This window comes from Prunus mume, linkage group LG4 (genome assembly GCF_029339155.1).
Source record: "Prunus mume cultivar Tortuosa linkage group LG4, ASM2933915v1, whole genome shotgun sequence".
Classification (NCBI taxonomy): Eukaryota; Viridiplantae; Streptophyta; class Magnoliopsida; order Rosales; family Rosaceae; genus Prunus; species Prunus mume.
The window spans coordinates 1,997,669-2,012,156 of NC_142701.1; the positions used below are offsets into that span (position 1 = coordinate 1,997,669).

Below are 14,488 nucleotides of genomic sequence, written 5' to 3' on the forward strand. Positions count from 1 at the left end.
CATATGAGCTCAATGCTAGGAGAAACATTTGTGCAAAATGGGAATAACACTATTTTGTTATTTTCAGTCAATCGCGACATGTCATGCTTGATAATTTTCCTACGTAACAATCTGTGATGGTTGAGTATAAAGAAACAGTGCTATCCCTGTTTCGTACAAATTTTTCTACAATGCTAGGCTGTATTAAGGGTTGAATTTCTTTGTTCATCAGTTGTTGCCACATGCCTCTTTACAAAAGCAAAGTTTTCTTGACACATACAAAGTCATCAAAAGCACCAAAAAAGAAAGAGAAAAAAAAAATGCCCACGTATCGAAATGTGATTTGCCTATGAGATTGACTTGGTGATTTGCCAGTATGCAGAACATACTTTCACAATGTACATGGGAGGCAACATGCACATATTCTTGAGGAAGTTGTGCGTGTGGTTTGCAAGTTCATTTAACTGTTAGTTGTGCATGTCATCAAAGAAATGGATCAAAACACGGAGAACGTTAGAATAATACTTTTAAAATTTATACAAAATTTATAAATAAACCCAATTCTAGACATGTATTTATAAAAAAACCCAAGCACTATTTAAACATAGAAACACACCCAGAATCAACCCCAAAGTCAACTTTTTGGGTGTGTTTATAAATGAGTTTTGAGTGTGTGTAATGATGGGTTTTGGGTGTGTTTATAAAGTGTTTTGGGTGTTGGATTTTTTTTATAATTTCAACCTCCATTTTGGGTGTTTTAGTGAAACTCCCTAAAATTTATGAGCAATTATTCAATCCGGTAAGATTTTTATATAAGCTGTGTATAATTTATTAGACATGTGGAACAATCTTTGCATATGCAGGAATACCAGACTAAGAAGTCTTTAATTAATGGTAAAATTGTAAACTAATCGTTACTCTTCTTAAAGTCAAATACCATCGCCGTAGCTCGAGTTACTAGCTCAACATATGCATCGGGGAAGAATGCTAGGTTAGAATCTGGTACTAAACTCTTAAAGGAGATCATGTCATAAACTAGGGAGAGAAGGAACGTACAAAAATGACGAGATCATTCCTTATAAACTAGGGAAAAAGAAGGAACATACAAAAATGAAAAGTTGTGTGAGGCCGAAATGCGGTGAGGACGTGCTTTAAGCTTGCATAAAAAGTCAGTGCCTTCTAAATTCGAAATATCTAAGAGTATGTATGTTGCCGACATTGCAACCTGTAATGATGAAAGAACACACAAACTAGACAATGTTGTATCAGAAAGTTGCTGAAGATTTAATATCCACACCATTCATGTCGATTATCTTTAAACTTTTCTGGAGACTAGAAGGCATCCATACACCTGTAATTATGATGTTGCTCACAGAATGATTCAAATGGATAAGTAAACTAATGACCAGAACATGCACAAGTACTTGCAAATCCAACTGCCACTCCTCATGTTCCTTCAGTGAAATGGACAAAAAGGGAAAAAAAGAAAAAGAAAAAACCATTTCTAATCCTGCATTTGGGGATGCTTGCATATGAAACATGCAAAAGTTGACAAAATAATTGAAAAGAGGTTTCAAGTAAAATAATCAATGTATTATGCGTCGCTAACATTCTAAAGCACAAATGCAACGATGATTTAATGTCAATTTCATGAGGTTCAGGTATATGGTAAGAGAGTTTAAGGTATGTACATGTTTCTATTCCTAATTCCACCCTCTGTCAGTTCGAAGTGTATGAATGTAAACCTTCAATGCTCAATCAGCCAACAGATATCCGATGAAAACCCTCTTATTGCGCCTCTGCACATCCATCCACAATAGTCCAAATGCAAAGATTTACCTGGTTGCCTGATTTACAAAAGGGGAAACAGAAGGAATGAATAATGAAAAATCATATAATTGTAGTGACAACCCAACTTAGCAACCAAAACCTATGACAGCTCACACCCTGCTCCTCTCCACTTGCAGGTCACTTGTAATATGCTAGCCATCCAATCAGTAAGAGATTGAGTGCATCTCAAGTTAGCCACACTATAAGATGCTAGCCATCCAAATGGAGAGGAGCTTATTCTTAATTACTCCAGTGAAAAGAGTAATAAAGACTGACGCACAAGAATAAGAATAAGAAAAGGTATGAACAAAGTTTGGAATTAGAGAAAACTCATCAAGACCTTTGATTTAATGAGATATATATGCCCTAAATATTGCACACGACCCATTAAAAGAATCAAACATTGCTACCTTGTCATTGATCCTTATGTTCCATGCATCGTTTTTGGACCCATAGACAGGGTCACCAATGACATAAGGAGGTGGGAGAACAGCATTCTTCAGGAGCGGAACTCTCTCAGGAACGTACTCATCATCACTATCATAATACTGATGTGGCCCAAGAGCTTTGAGTATCATTGCCAATAACAAAGACAGTCCCTGCAAAAGAAGACAAATGAACGGTCAACAGAAAGAGAACAGAAACAAAGGAAGGGAATAGCCATGATCTGCAAACCAGAAAGCCCCTCACATTGAGCAATTATTCATCATAGACAACGCTAACAATGAAGTAATAAAACCATAGAACACAGCAAATCTTAAGAAAGCAATTGAAGTTCTGCAGGAGGGCATGGATCATAGGCAACAAACACCAGTAAAGCAACAAACTTTCGAAACTGTTCAGAGCCTTTTAGTATTCCTCATGAGATTTCGGCTTTTACATTTCTCATGTCAGATTATTATTTTGCCTACACACACACATATTCTATGTTTTAATTGTTAGTGGTATGGTATGCAATAAAGTCAAAGTTTGCATGGTACCAAAGCAAATTGATCCTCTCTTTATTTCAACGTAACTATACTTGTTCTTAGCAAATTGCATTTTCTTTCTCAGCAATTCTGTCACATCTCTCGGGGTTTCATACATTAGTGTACTCGCTCTGGTACAGTACTGGTTTTCCAATTTCTTCTTGATAAAAAGTTCAGGTCAACACGATGTCTCTGTTGAAGTTAGCATACGTATCTGGAGTTGTGAGAGTTCCCACTGAACTATGACAGAGAATAAAGCACGGTTAATGGCTAATTTATACAACCCACTTAAATTGTCTACTGGAATACAATTGGCTAAGTTTTCTACGGACAAAGAAATACGGGATCATTTGGCAAGGTTGTATGGGCAGACAAATTTGCCAAAAGCTATCAATAGGAGACAGTTATTAGGACTGCAAAACAAGGAGACATATATCCAAGAGTTTTATGCTATTATCATTGCATTTTGGATCAACCAACAGTCACTGAACCTGCAAGGCTTAGTTTCAAGGAGCCCTATTGCACTCCAATAAAATAGCAAAGAATGGCTAATTTTGTGGCACTTTATTACGAATTGAGGCACCATGTGATTCCATTCTTGACCCTCACCTGATCCCTCTAGTTGATTATGGGGTCAAAGAGCAATTGGGAAAGGAAGCTTGGCTTGAGTCCATTGAAACAAAAGGACTATTTCCAACAAAGGTCAATATATGAATCTAGTGGCAGTGTAAAATTTACATGCATTTGGGGACTTTGAGGGTCCTTACGGTGATTAAGATTTTGAATAAAGGAGGAATGGAAGGCTTTGGTTTTTATAATTTGAAGGTTTTCTGGCTGATATTGAATACTTGAACAAACCAATAAGTTTGTTGAAGTGAAAGTTTTGTTTACTGGTAGATTATGAGAAGGAAAAAGCTTATATTTTTGCAGAATTTGGTGTTGAAAAAAGGATGATACCAATGTCTCAGGTTGTGTCTGTAGGCAATATCAAACACTAGAGTCTAGTTCCTCGAGAGAGAGAGGGAGAGAACGAGAGAGGGAGAGAGAGAGAGAGAGAGATGGGAGGAAATTGTTATCTTATCTTTTATTTTTAAGTTTCAAGTCAATACAGTACAGGGTTCACTAACAACTAAACCTTTGAAAACATTGTACTCGGAACGTAACCTTTTTGATGGCAAATATAACAGATTTCATGGAAAGGACCATTTTAACAGTCAAAACGGAACTGCACGGGGAATATGATTCAAATTGAAAGTCAAGGAGTAAAGAAACAGGCCAAAGCTCAAGGGGCATTGGGGTAACTGACTCTGCAATATATTTTAAATTCTTGACTGGTTCTGCCAGTCTTGGGAAGACAGATTAATTGAGACTCAATGAACATATAACTTTTCATTTCCTTACAAGGATGCCACAAAGTTGCAAACACACACACACACACACACACATGCATCGCACAGAGAGAGAGAGAGAGAGAGAAAGACCTGCACACACACAATTGACAAGCCAATCCATTTGCAGATATCAAAGTTCGACCTTACAAATTCTTTGAATTGATCAAATCTCCCAGTTGGATCATCTGGAAAGTCCTGGTTACAAATTGAAATTATTAGCATAACAGCTAAATAAACCGCCAATACGCTTCATTCTAAGTCGTTAACTGGTTAAACAAAAATAACTAGACTGGTCTTTGAATATATACCTCTTCCCAGTCATGGTTTAGAAATATGTCAGCTGCCACTCCAGCTTCAAGCATGAGGAGAAAAAAGACAAACACCATGTACTGTAAGCAGATAAGGTAAAATACAGACATTTGTATCAAATACTTTTATGAAGAAAATAGTAAAACAATTGAAGCCCCATGGAACTGGACTATATGTCTAAAATAAAATTTACCGAATAAAGGCAACAACCATTTGCAGTGTCTGCAGCAATATGACCTGAGCATGTGATCACACACAGGGTGATCCCAAGGCCAAGAATAGAGTATATAAACCTGCAATTCATGCCACAAAAGTAGTTCTAAAATCAGCATTGAGAAAAAAAATAATTATGTGAAACCTTTAAAAAATAAATACTTAATACATCACAGAAAGTTGTGAATATCAAAAAGAAAAGATTCTTCATCCAGTACGCAACCTTCATGCCCAAATATGCAATGCTGAGGACAAGTAGTCAAAATAAAAAATTACTCCATCTAACAAACCAAAAACAAATGGACATGAAACCCTTTGCACCAAAATCAACTGCTATAAATGACTAAATCACTAAGGAAGAACCAAATTAATTTGAATTTAGTTCATTTTTTCTTTCTTTATAAGATAATAATTAAAGCCGAGGAGATTATCTCAGGCCTCTTTTGTTTTTGTGCTTCTGCATTGCATACGAACACAAACCTGTTCTTACAATAAATTGGTAACGAAACACAAGTTTTCACTTCTCAAGGATTTAAATTGTTCTTGTCTTTTTGCTGCTTCCTGGTGTGAAATGGGGAAAAGGTAAGACTCTGGGAAGATATAATTGGATGGACGAACTCCTTTATTCATCCTCTTAGTTTTAGACTTTAGACTTTTGAAATGTTTCTATCGCTAGTACATGTGCAAATCCTTTTTTTCCATTCGAATTTTGGGTTTTGCAAAAATCTGAGTGACTCTGAGGCTGCGGAACTTTCCTCTTCACTCTCCTTGTTAGATTATAGTCCCTTAATGCTGTCTAGACTCGACAAGGGGATCTGGAGGTTGGATTCATAACGAGTCTTTTCATATAAGTCCTTTGTAGGCATATTGTATTACAACTCATGGTTTTTTTTCATTTCTACCCATCTTCTATGATTTGGCAGGCTACACTCATCTTTTTTTCTTTCTTAATTTCCACCTTATGCTTGCCCTTCTGCCTTCTTGTTTCTTCACTTTCCCATTGCATTAAATTTAGGGTGAGGATTGTTGAGGGAAGCTAATTTGAGTAGGGTTGTTCCAGGAAGTTGTTCTGCAGTTTTCTGTGACAAGTTCAAGGTTTTTAGGGTGTCAAGAAGGGAGAAGTCCTTTGGAGCTGTGGTGTGATAATAGTGTTTTGGATGGTGTAATTTAGAACGAAAGTGAAGGACTTTGACTGATTTCAGAGGATGATGTGGAATTTTTGTGGAACAAAGTTTTATTGTGGTCTTAGCTGTGTAGTCTTTTTAGTCTGATTAGTGTTGATGGATTTTGTTACCAATGTTAGACTTTAGATTGATTGTCAATGGACTCCTAGTCCTCTGTAATGTGCATCTACTTTTTCTGAAACTCAGTAAAATTCTACGTTTCTTATTAAAACAGAAACAACTAACTTCACTGAAGGAGCTTATAAGGAGAGAGAGTTAAGGGCCATTGTTGAAAACCAAGACAACGAGAGGCATAAGCCTCCAAGTTTATTTTCCTTTAATCTTTCCACCTCCTAAGTAAATAATGCAAGAAAAAGGAAGGGTTTTTTTTTTTTTTTGATCAAACAAGAAAAAGGAAGGTTCCCATACTAAAAGGCACCTTTCAGTAGAAAAAGGGAAATTGGCCCACATAAAGGAAGGTCCCCATACTTCAACGGCCATAACAGAACAGATGATCACAAACCCAAGTACTTAACTTTTCAAGCAATATACACATTCATCTCAAAACAAAAAAAAGACATTGTCATTGATACAATGTCTAAGAAAATAAGAAAAAGAAAATTTGTATACTTTCTAGTTGTTTCCGTCTTGTAAATCAAAGATCCATGGATAGCTTTTTATACTTTTTTTCAGGTCCCAGACCATACAATATCTACAACATCCACCACTTAAACTCCCAATTCCCTTATCTTTCCCACATTTTTCTCAGTAAACAAACAGACCCACGATGGCAAATTGAAAAGAAAATGAACATACCAAGGTATTGGATGATGATGAGAATGATCAAATGACAAGTGACCCATGTTCCTTTGCCAGGACCTAATCAACCACAAGGAGTACATGATCATGGCCAACCCAACCATCCCAATCACCGAGTTCACCAACTTGAGGATTGATTGTACGCAGCTCCTTACCACCCCGCCCATGCTTTCTCTCTGATCACTACCCAAATTACCAAAACAATTTACAGGAAAACCCTGAAAATTAGGACCAAAATTGGATGACGTCATTCGGGTGAGTTTAAGGTTTCCGAATTTTACGCTTTTCAAGGTGGATTCGTCTTGCAGTTACCCGCTTCCATGAAAATTGTTATTTTTTATAATAAAACCAAGTATTATATATATTCAAACCTCACATTTATCAACAAGCGGGTGCTGTGGTGTAGTGGTTATCACGTCAGTTTTACACACTGAAGGTCCCCAGTTCGATCCTGGGCAGCATCATTATCTTTTTGCATCTATTTTTCAAGTTTTGAGGCCAAGAGAAAAGATTTTATTATTCATTATCAGTTTTCATTACATTACTTAATTTTTAAAGCTGTGGGGAGCAAATTTGAGGACCACATAAACTAAAATTGGAATTGAAAGACGAAAATTCAACTCGGAATAATATTTTTCCCTTGCAAGGAAGTTAGTTAAGCTACTTTAGTTTGAAACGGTAATCAAATTGACTTCTTGCAAAGTTAAGGAGTGTTTGTTTAGCTCAACTCCTTATATGATAACTTACAAATCAAACTAAATTCTCTTTTCAAAACAAACACATTTACTAACTAGTTCATCTTCAAATTCCCATAATGTCCACATATTGCTGACGAGTGCCAGCCCTACTAAAACCAAAAGACAGAAAACTTGTTTCTAAAATTTCCCCCCAAGTAAATATCGTTCCAGCAGCTTGTTTAAGCAAAAAAAGAAGAGAAAATGCGTATCTTGGGACAAATTATGACCTCTATTTCACTGGCTGGCATCAAAATCCAAGTACATTCTATAGGCATTTCGATCGGAAGAGTAGTAACCTTCTATGAGGTTATCGATTTTGAAACCGAGTTTCTTGTAAAGATTCACGGCAGGAGTCCTCAAGGGATCAACGTGAAGCGTTATGCGCTGCACATTTCTGGTTCTGCATTTCTGAATGGCGGCTGTCAGCAGTGCCTCTCCATAGCCTTGCTTCCTACAAGCATCCCTCACTGCGGAAGAGAACACCCACATGCACAGAAGAAATCAATGTCTGCTGAATATGAGATGTAAAAATTTACCACTCTCTAACCGCAAAAAGAACCAACAAGAAGAAAATGCCAACGAGAAACATCCGTGCAGCAACTTATTTCTAGAGTTTATTTGGAGACTTTCATCAAATAGCTTCTGGGCATATTTAAAATTTCAGCAAGCTAACATTGTGCCTACTAAATAAGCAGTGAAAACCACTAAGGAAGCATTCCAAATTCGTTCCACTAATTAATTTCATGGTTACTTAAAAAAAAAAAAAAAAAACGTAAATTCAGCATTTTGGACAATTCTATCACATTCAGCGAGAGCTTCATATTGATCATCTCATATCCACACAGAAATAAAACCAACCCACAAAGCATCAAAACCAACACAAATCAAAGAAGCCAAACTAGCAAAGAAAAATAAAGCAAAAAATCAGAGCTCTTTTTGAACATGATATTTAACCTTGGACTGTAAATGCTCAAAAATCACATTTGAAGAAGAAATTGAAGAAAACTGATGTGTATGAAAATAGTTCAGGAAAGTAAATGGGTTTTCAAACCTGCGAGCTTTGTGATAGAAGCGTACAGGGAAGAAGGCCAGGAATACATGACATAGCCTGCAACTTCACCATCTACCTCCCTGTAAAGCAACCCACTGTTCTTCTTTCTCAGTTCTTCATCAAAGCTTCTAGCAAGAGATTCATGTTTGGGAAAGATCTTTCGCTCTAGCTTCACTATGTCTTCCACTACAGTGGCCCAGTTGGGAGAGTTTTTTTGGAGCTCCACAATGACCCCCGTTGCCATTGATGAAGAATTGGAGCTTGAATGTTTGTACTCTTCTTGTTTCAACGGTTTATTTGGGTATCGCCATCTTATAGTTTAATTGATCTGTTGTCTTAAATCCAATATATATGTATTGTGAACAAATCGCAACTAAAATATTGGGTTTTCTTTTGTTTGTACCATAATCAACCGAGCGCATTTGGTACTGGGAGACCAGCGCACATACAGACCAATAGACTGCTGAAGGAAAGACACTTCTGGGAATCCCTAAACACCGATGACATCATCATAATCTCAGCTACTGAAGACACCTTCCTCTGATGTGGCAATTGCATGTCGAAGGTGGTTGCCGAAACCCTCAACTACATAATCTAAGCTTTGGACACGTGTCGCCACCAAGGGGATTTGCGCAAAGTCCCACATCGAAACTTTGTGCAAACTTCCACTTGCACTTCTCCATACAAGAGGAATAGTGCCCACGTAAAAAGAGGTAACTACTTTCACATTTACTATTACTCTGCAAAAAATTACTGTGTACCCCACACTTGATGACTTAAGCATAGGAAAGCCTTCGGCAGATACCACATCGGTGCGAAGCTTGACAATTGCTTCTTCCATCTTTCTTCGTAGGATCGTTTTGTGGCCGAAGGTCTCTCATTGCCTTCGGTCCTAACCCCTAATCCTACCAAGACCCTACACTTCTTCTATCTAAGTTGACACCCGATTTTGGGCGTCAACAGTTTGGCACCTGTCTGTGGGAATCGACTTTTGAATCCCACATCTCTACTAGTCTCGCTCGCTCCTTCGCCTATAATCAGACCCGTCATATTTTTAGTTCATCACATTCCGTCATGCCTAGCGAACCTGGCCTTGGCACTCAGCATCACACCTCTTAGTGGAATCCTCCAGAAGGAAACCTCGAATCGATGTGCATCTTTATGCCGAAGTGGAAAGACTTCGTGCCGATGTTGCCAAAATGACGGAGAACTATGACCACCTCCACACCAAAAATGTCGAGTTGGAACATGATTGTTGAACCTTGAAACATAACTAGGAGAACACTCGCCACCAGTTAACCCAGCACGACGACACCTAAGATGTCGGGTATACCCTACTGAATCAACTAGCCATCTCCCTGCATAGCGCTTCAACGCAGCCTTGGTCTAACAAAGGCAAATGCCACCTTCATCCTAAAGCAGCCAAGTCACGACCTCTCCAAATTTCCCTACCAAAGGACCGACCTCATGCCCCAACCAAGGTATCACGGATTGTAGGGATCGCATCTCTAAGCTTCGGTCGAAACCCATTCAGATTCTCGTCAACCTCGACGACCCACGTGTCGCTCACCTTGGCCCTTTGCCTAAACCCACATGCCTCCCTGCTCAAGAAGAGGAGGTTGGTGATTTTGAAAATTGGGAACCTTATAACCCTAAGGATTGGCAGCCTTATCATTCTTGACAGGACCTGCCCGAATTCCTCGAAACCGGACGAATCCCGTAATATTTTCGACATCATACCGATATAGGGCCCATTTACAAAGACACGAGACTTTCTGCCGAAATTTCAGCAGAGTCTCCCCTGAAAAATAGACATTTCCCAAATTTCTCAACCTGTTAAAAATCACAATTTAAATACACCAACTGGCAGCATGCATAAGATAATATCATATAGTTTACATAGATGGCCTCCGACCTCAAAATCAAACCATAGTATGGGCGATAACAGAGCAATCTAAGAGTTTCGGTTCACAAATGATAACAAAGTTTAGCGGAAAGGAAATGAACAAAGCTTATCCTACAGAAACTTGGGATTCGGAAGTTTAAAGCTCGGGTATACTGCTCAACTCGATCAACTACTGTTTAGAGGCGCAAAACAAAAAACATATGAGTGGACAGAAACCAAGTTTGATTTAGTTTGCAAAACAACATACTAACCCCACAATTTGGAAAATAATGCCAAAAACATGCAGTTGATCCTATATCTATATAATCATTGTGAACTCTACATGTTCTCACTTTCCCGAGAACATATGGTCATATCCAAATCAAAGCCTTTTTGAGTCCAACCCAAAAGTTCTCGAAAACAATGACTTACAAACGACATAAGTGAGAATAACTTTAGAATATTTCACTTATACAGAAATATTCATAATTGAACGATATATATTTATATATCTCCATTCCATAGTCATGAAAATCTATTTTTGATGCAAGACAATTTAACCAATCAAAATAATGTTATTTTAAAATAGTGTCCACTCACAAATAGTCCCACGCTGGTTGACCCTGAGAGGGTCTTGCCTGCTGCGTACGTGTGGTCGGAGTATCTATTTCAGAATACGAGTACGAAATTAATATAAAACGCTTCGAACGTGAACTTTAAATTAAAATCATAGTTTCTTGAGTTTCAAGTATATGCTTGAGGAACGATACATTCCGAAGGTCCAACTATGTGTTTCGGATGATGGGATAACGTTGGAAGATGCTCAGTCAACTAAGCGGTCAAACTTCCCAAATTGGGTCAATAGGGCCCACGACATCTGGTTGACAATTCGGAAGTTCCTACGGGTTCAACAAGGTCTAGTAAGTGTGTTCAGTAAGTTTGGTCCGAATCGAACGGCCGAATTGCTCGCGATAGCACGATCAGACGGTTATCATTTAAAGCAAACTTTAAGTTATTGAATCGGAACATCTAGGGCTTCGATTCACGATCCGCAAATTCCTACACGATCTTATGGATGCCTATATCAACATATATTGATATGAACTCGATCCAACAATCCAAACATATCGAACCCGGATAATGCCTAATATGCCATATCCGATCGACGATAAAACGATAACCAAATTCAAGTCTGAGCATACCATCGTGCTCGCGACGACATAGGGATTATTTTAGAACCAAGAGACTAACCACAAAGTGGCCAACGCGTCGCCCCACTCGCCGGTAGTGGTGGGTGCCCAAAGCGATTTCTAGCGATCGGAAAAACTCTAAACCGCCGGTCAAGACTTATACCTACATGATCAGGGCATTAAGTAAAGCAACTTTTGTTCTTGGACCAACCCCAAAAAGTGGCCGGAATCAAGGGGCAAAATTGGCCAAAACTTATATCGCTGATTTGACAACCAAAACGCAGAAATTGATCCTAAATAACCTAACCATTAGGTAGAACACCTCGAGAGGATGGAAAAGCATTTCTGGATCGCGAGATTTGATTGTCGAAAACGTCCGAACGAGCTTTGGGAAATTTCTTATGAAAATCAGCCAATTTTCTCATTTTCCCGCAATTGTGTTGGCTGCCGACGTCGGGGTGGGGTGGGATGGAAGGCGAAGGAGGTGGCGGTCCTTTTGGGATTGGTGTAGTGGTGGTGGAGGGCTGACGGCGGCGGTGGCTAAAAGAGCCAACAGTTGAACCAAAAAAACAAGGAGGGTCTGTGTATGCGACATGAGAGAGAGAGAGAGAGAGAGAGAGAGAGAGAGGGAGGGAGGGGGGGGGGGAGAGAGAGAGAGAGAGAGAGATTCAGATATTTAAAAACCAATTTTGAAAAATTTACGATTATGCCACTGACCTTCTTTTGATCGTAACTTCTTCATTACAACTCCGATTCAAACCCACTACGTGCCTACGGACTCATCTCGGTACGATCTATGTAATAGTACCATTCATTTCCCCAAAATCTTTCCGGATTAAAAAGTGACAAAATTACCCTAACCCCAAGGGTAAAATTGTAATGTCACAATTAATTAAATTAATGAATAATTAAATTTTGGGTCGAGATGCTACAACCTACCGCCTTTATAAAAATTTCAAATTTTACGTACCTATCATTCGAAGAGATGAGGGTACTTGGCCTGCATCTGCGCCTCGGGTTCCCAAGTAACTTCTTCAACAGTTTGACTCCTTTATAACACCTTCATTACTGGAATGGATCTAGTTGCTCCTCATATGTCAAGTCTTCTCTCAACTCCACGGGTTGATGTTCCAAGATATGAGAAGGATCTGGCACGTACTTTCGTAACATGGATACATGAAACACGTCATGGATTCGAGACCATTCTAGAGGTAAAGCAAGTCTGTAGGTAGCGGGTTTAATGCGTTCCGTGATCTCATAAGGTCCGATATAACGATGGCTTAACTTCTCACGTTTCCCGAACCTCATAACACCCTTCCATGGAGATAGCTTCAAGAACACCCAATCCCTAACTGCAAATTCAAGATCCTTGGACCTGTTATCTGCATAACTCTTTTGTCGATCTTGTGCGGTCTTCAACTTTTCTCGGATCATCTTAACCTTCTCGGTTGTTGCTTGGATATCTTTCTACTTTCTCTAATTTCCTGTCACCCACCTCATTCCAACAAATAGGAGTTCTACACTGCCTCCCATACAAGGCTTCATACGGAGCCATCTCAATGCTCGAATGATAACTGTTGTTATATGCAAACTCCATTAAGGCAAGATGAGTATCCCAATCATCCTTAAGCTGCAATACACAAGATCTCAACATGTCTTCCAAGGTATGAATTGTTCTCTCTGATTGTCCATTGGTTTGTGGATGAAAAGCCGTACTAAACCGTAACTTAGTACCGATAGCATCATGTAAATACTTCTAGAATCGAGATGTGAATCTAGCATCCTTGTCTGACACAATGGACACAGGACCTCCATGTAATCTCACTATCTCATCCACAAAGAGCTTAGCCAATTTCGTCAAAGAATAGGTTTCTTTAATAGGTAGGAAGCGAGCGGATTTGGTGAGTCTGTCAACTATCACCCGAATTTCGTCATGCCCTTTCGAAGTACGTGGAAGTTTGATATGCTCCCACTTCCATTCAGGGATCGTAAGTGGTTGCATAAGTCCAGATGGTCTTTGTTGCTCCGTTTTCACTTGTTGACAAATCAAACATCTGCTCACATACCTAGCAATGTTGCCTTTCATATACGACCACGAGTAGTACTCACGTAGTGTCTGATACATCTTAGTATTTCCTGGGTGCATAGAATAGGTTGAATAGTGAGCCTCTTCCATAATTTCTCTCTTCAAGTCGTCATTCTTGGGTACACAGAGACGAGTTCTAGTTACCAAGGTTCTGTCTTCTCTTACTGCATAATCCGTCCGCATATCATTCTTTACTTCTAATCTTATCATGCAAAGAGTATGATCCTCCAATTGAGCCGCAATCACCCGCTCAACCAGAATAGGCCTCACATGCAAACTTGCGAGTATTCCACCCTGTTAACTCTTTCCCAATTCTACTCCATCCTTCTGCAGTTCCACCAATAACGGAAGATATGCCATTTTGAGATGAGCTAAACTTCCATTAGACTTCCTACTTAAGGCATCAGTTACCACATTAGCTAGGCCAGGATGATATTCAATCGTGCAGTTCCACCAATAACGGAAGATATGCCATTTTGTCTCATATTCAATTCCTTTTGAGTGAAAAAGTACTTGAGGCTTTTTGATCAGTGAATATCTGATAGGTCTCACCATACAAGTAGTGTCACCATATTTTGAGAGCAAACACCACTGCAGCAAGTTCCAAGTCATGGGTGGGATAATTATGCTTATGCTTCTTAAGTTTCCTCGAGGCATAAGGAATCACCTAATCATGTTGCATCAGAACACATCCCAAACCTTGTAATGATGCATCATTGTAGATCACAAAGTTCCCTAAGTTTTCCGGAAGAGCCAAAACAAGTGCGGTGGTTAACCACTTCTTCAGCTTTTGAAAACTCTGTTCACACTCTTCCGTCCATACAAACTTAACTCCTTTCCTCGTTAACCGAGTAAGAGGTGCAGCTA

The 14,488-nt window shown here is 39.0% G+C and overlaps 2 protein-coding genes and 1 non-coding gene across 3 annotated transcripts; 1 reads left to right on the top strand and 2 right to left on the bottom strand.

Moving 5' to 3' along the window:
* Positions 1-1,550: 1,550 nt before the first annotated feature.
* On the bottom strand, positions 1,551-6,889 carry LOC103328555 (Tetraspanin family protein). The gene is made up of 6 exons (XM_008230952.3): positions 6,670-6,889; positions 4,671-4,770; positions 4,477-4,557; positions 4,259-4,363; positions 2,220-2,408; positions 1,551-1,826 (listed from the first exon to the last, which is right to left on the bottom strand). The coding sequence occupies exons 1-6, from the start codon at positions 6,837-6,839 to the stop codon at positions 1,815-1,817; spliced, it is 657 nt and encodes a 218-aa protein (XP_008229174.2). The 5' UTR covers positions 6,840-6,889; the 3' UTR covers positions 1,551-1,814.
* Positions 6,890-7,063: 174 nt separating this feature from the next.
* TRNAV-UAC (transfer RNA valine (anticodon UAC)) lies at positions 7,064-7,136 on the top strand. Its single transcript has one exon. It is a non-coding gene; the product is annotated as a tRNA-Val (tRNA).
* Positions 7,137-7,323: 187 nt separating this feature from the next.
* Positions 7,324-9,001, bottom strand: LOC103328556 (Acyl-CoA N-acyltransferases (NAT) superfamily protein). Its single transcript, XM_008230953.3, has 2 exons — positions 8,461-9,001; positions 7,324-7,876 (listed from the first exon to the last, which is right to left on the bottom strand). Exons 1-2 carry the CDS (start codon positions 8,702-8,704, stop codon positions 7,644-7,646), a joined length of 477 nt encoding a protein of 158 aa, XP_008229175.3. The 5' UTR covers positions 8,705-9,001; the 3' UTR covers positions 7,324-7,643.
* Between the last annotated feature and the right edge of the window lie 5,487 nt (positions 9,002-14,488).

Coding starts and splice junctions, on each gene's coding strand:
- LOC103328556 (XM_008230953.3), bottom strand. CDS start 8,704: ATGGCAACGGGGGTCATTGTGGAGCTCCAAAAAAACTCTCCCAACTGG. Junction 7,877..8,460: donor TTCTATCACAAAGCTCGCAG/GTTTGAAAACCC, acceptor TCTCTTCCGCAG/TGAGGGATGCTTGTAGGAAG.
- LOC103328555 (XM_008230952.3), bottom strand. CDS start 6,839: ATGGGCGGGGTGGTAAGGAGCTGCGTACAATCAATCCTCAAGTTGGTG. Junction 4,558..4,670: donor ATGGTTGTTGCCTTTATTCG/GTAAATTTTATT, acceptor ATCTGCTTACAG/TACATGGTGTTTGTCTTTTT. Junction 2,409..4,258: donor TGTCAATTGTGTGTGTGCAG/GTCTTTCTCTCT, acceptor CTTCTTTTGCAG/GGACTGTCTTTGTTATTGGC.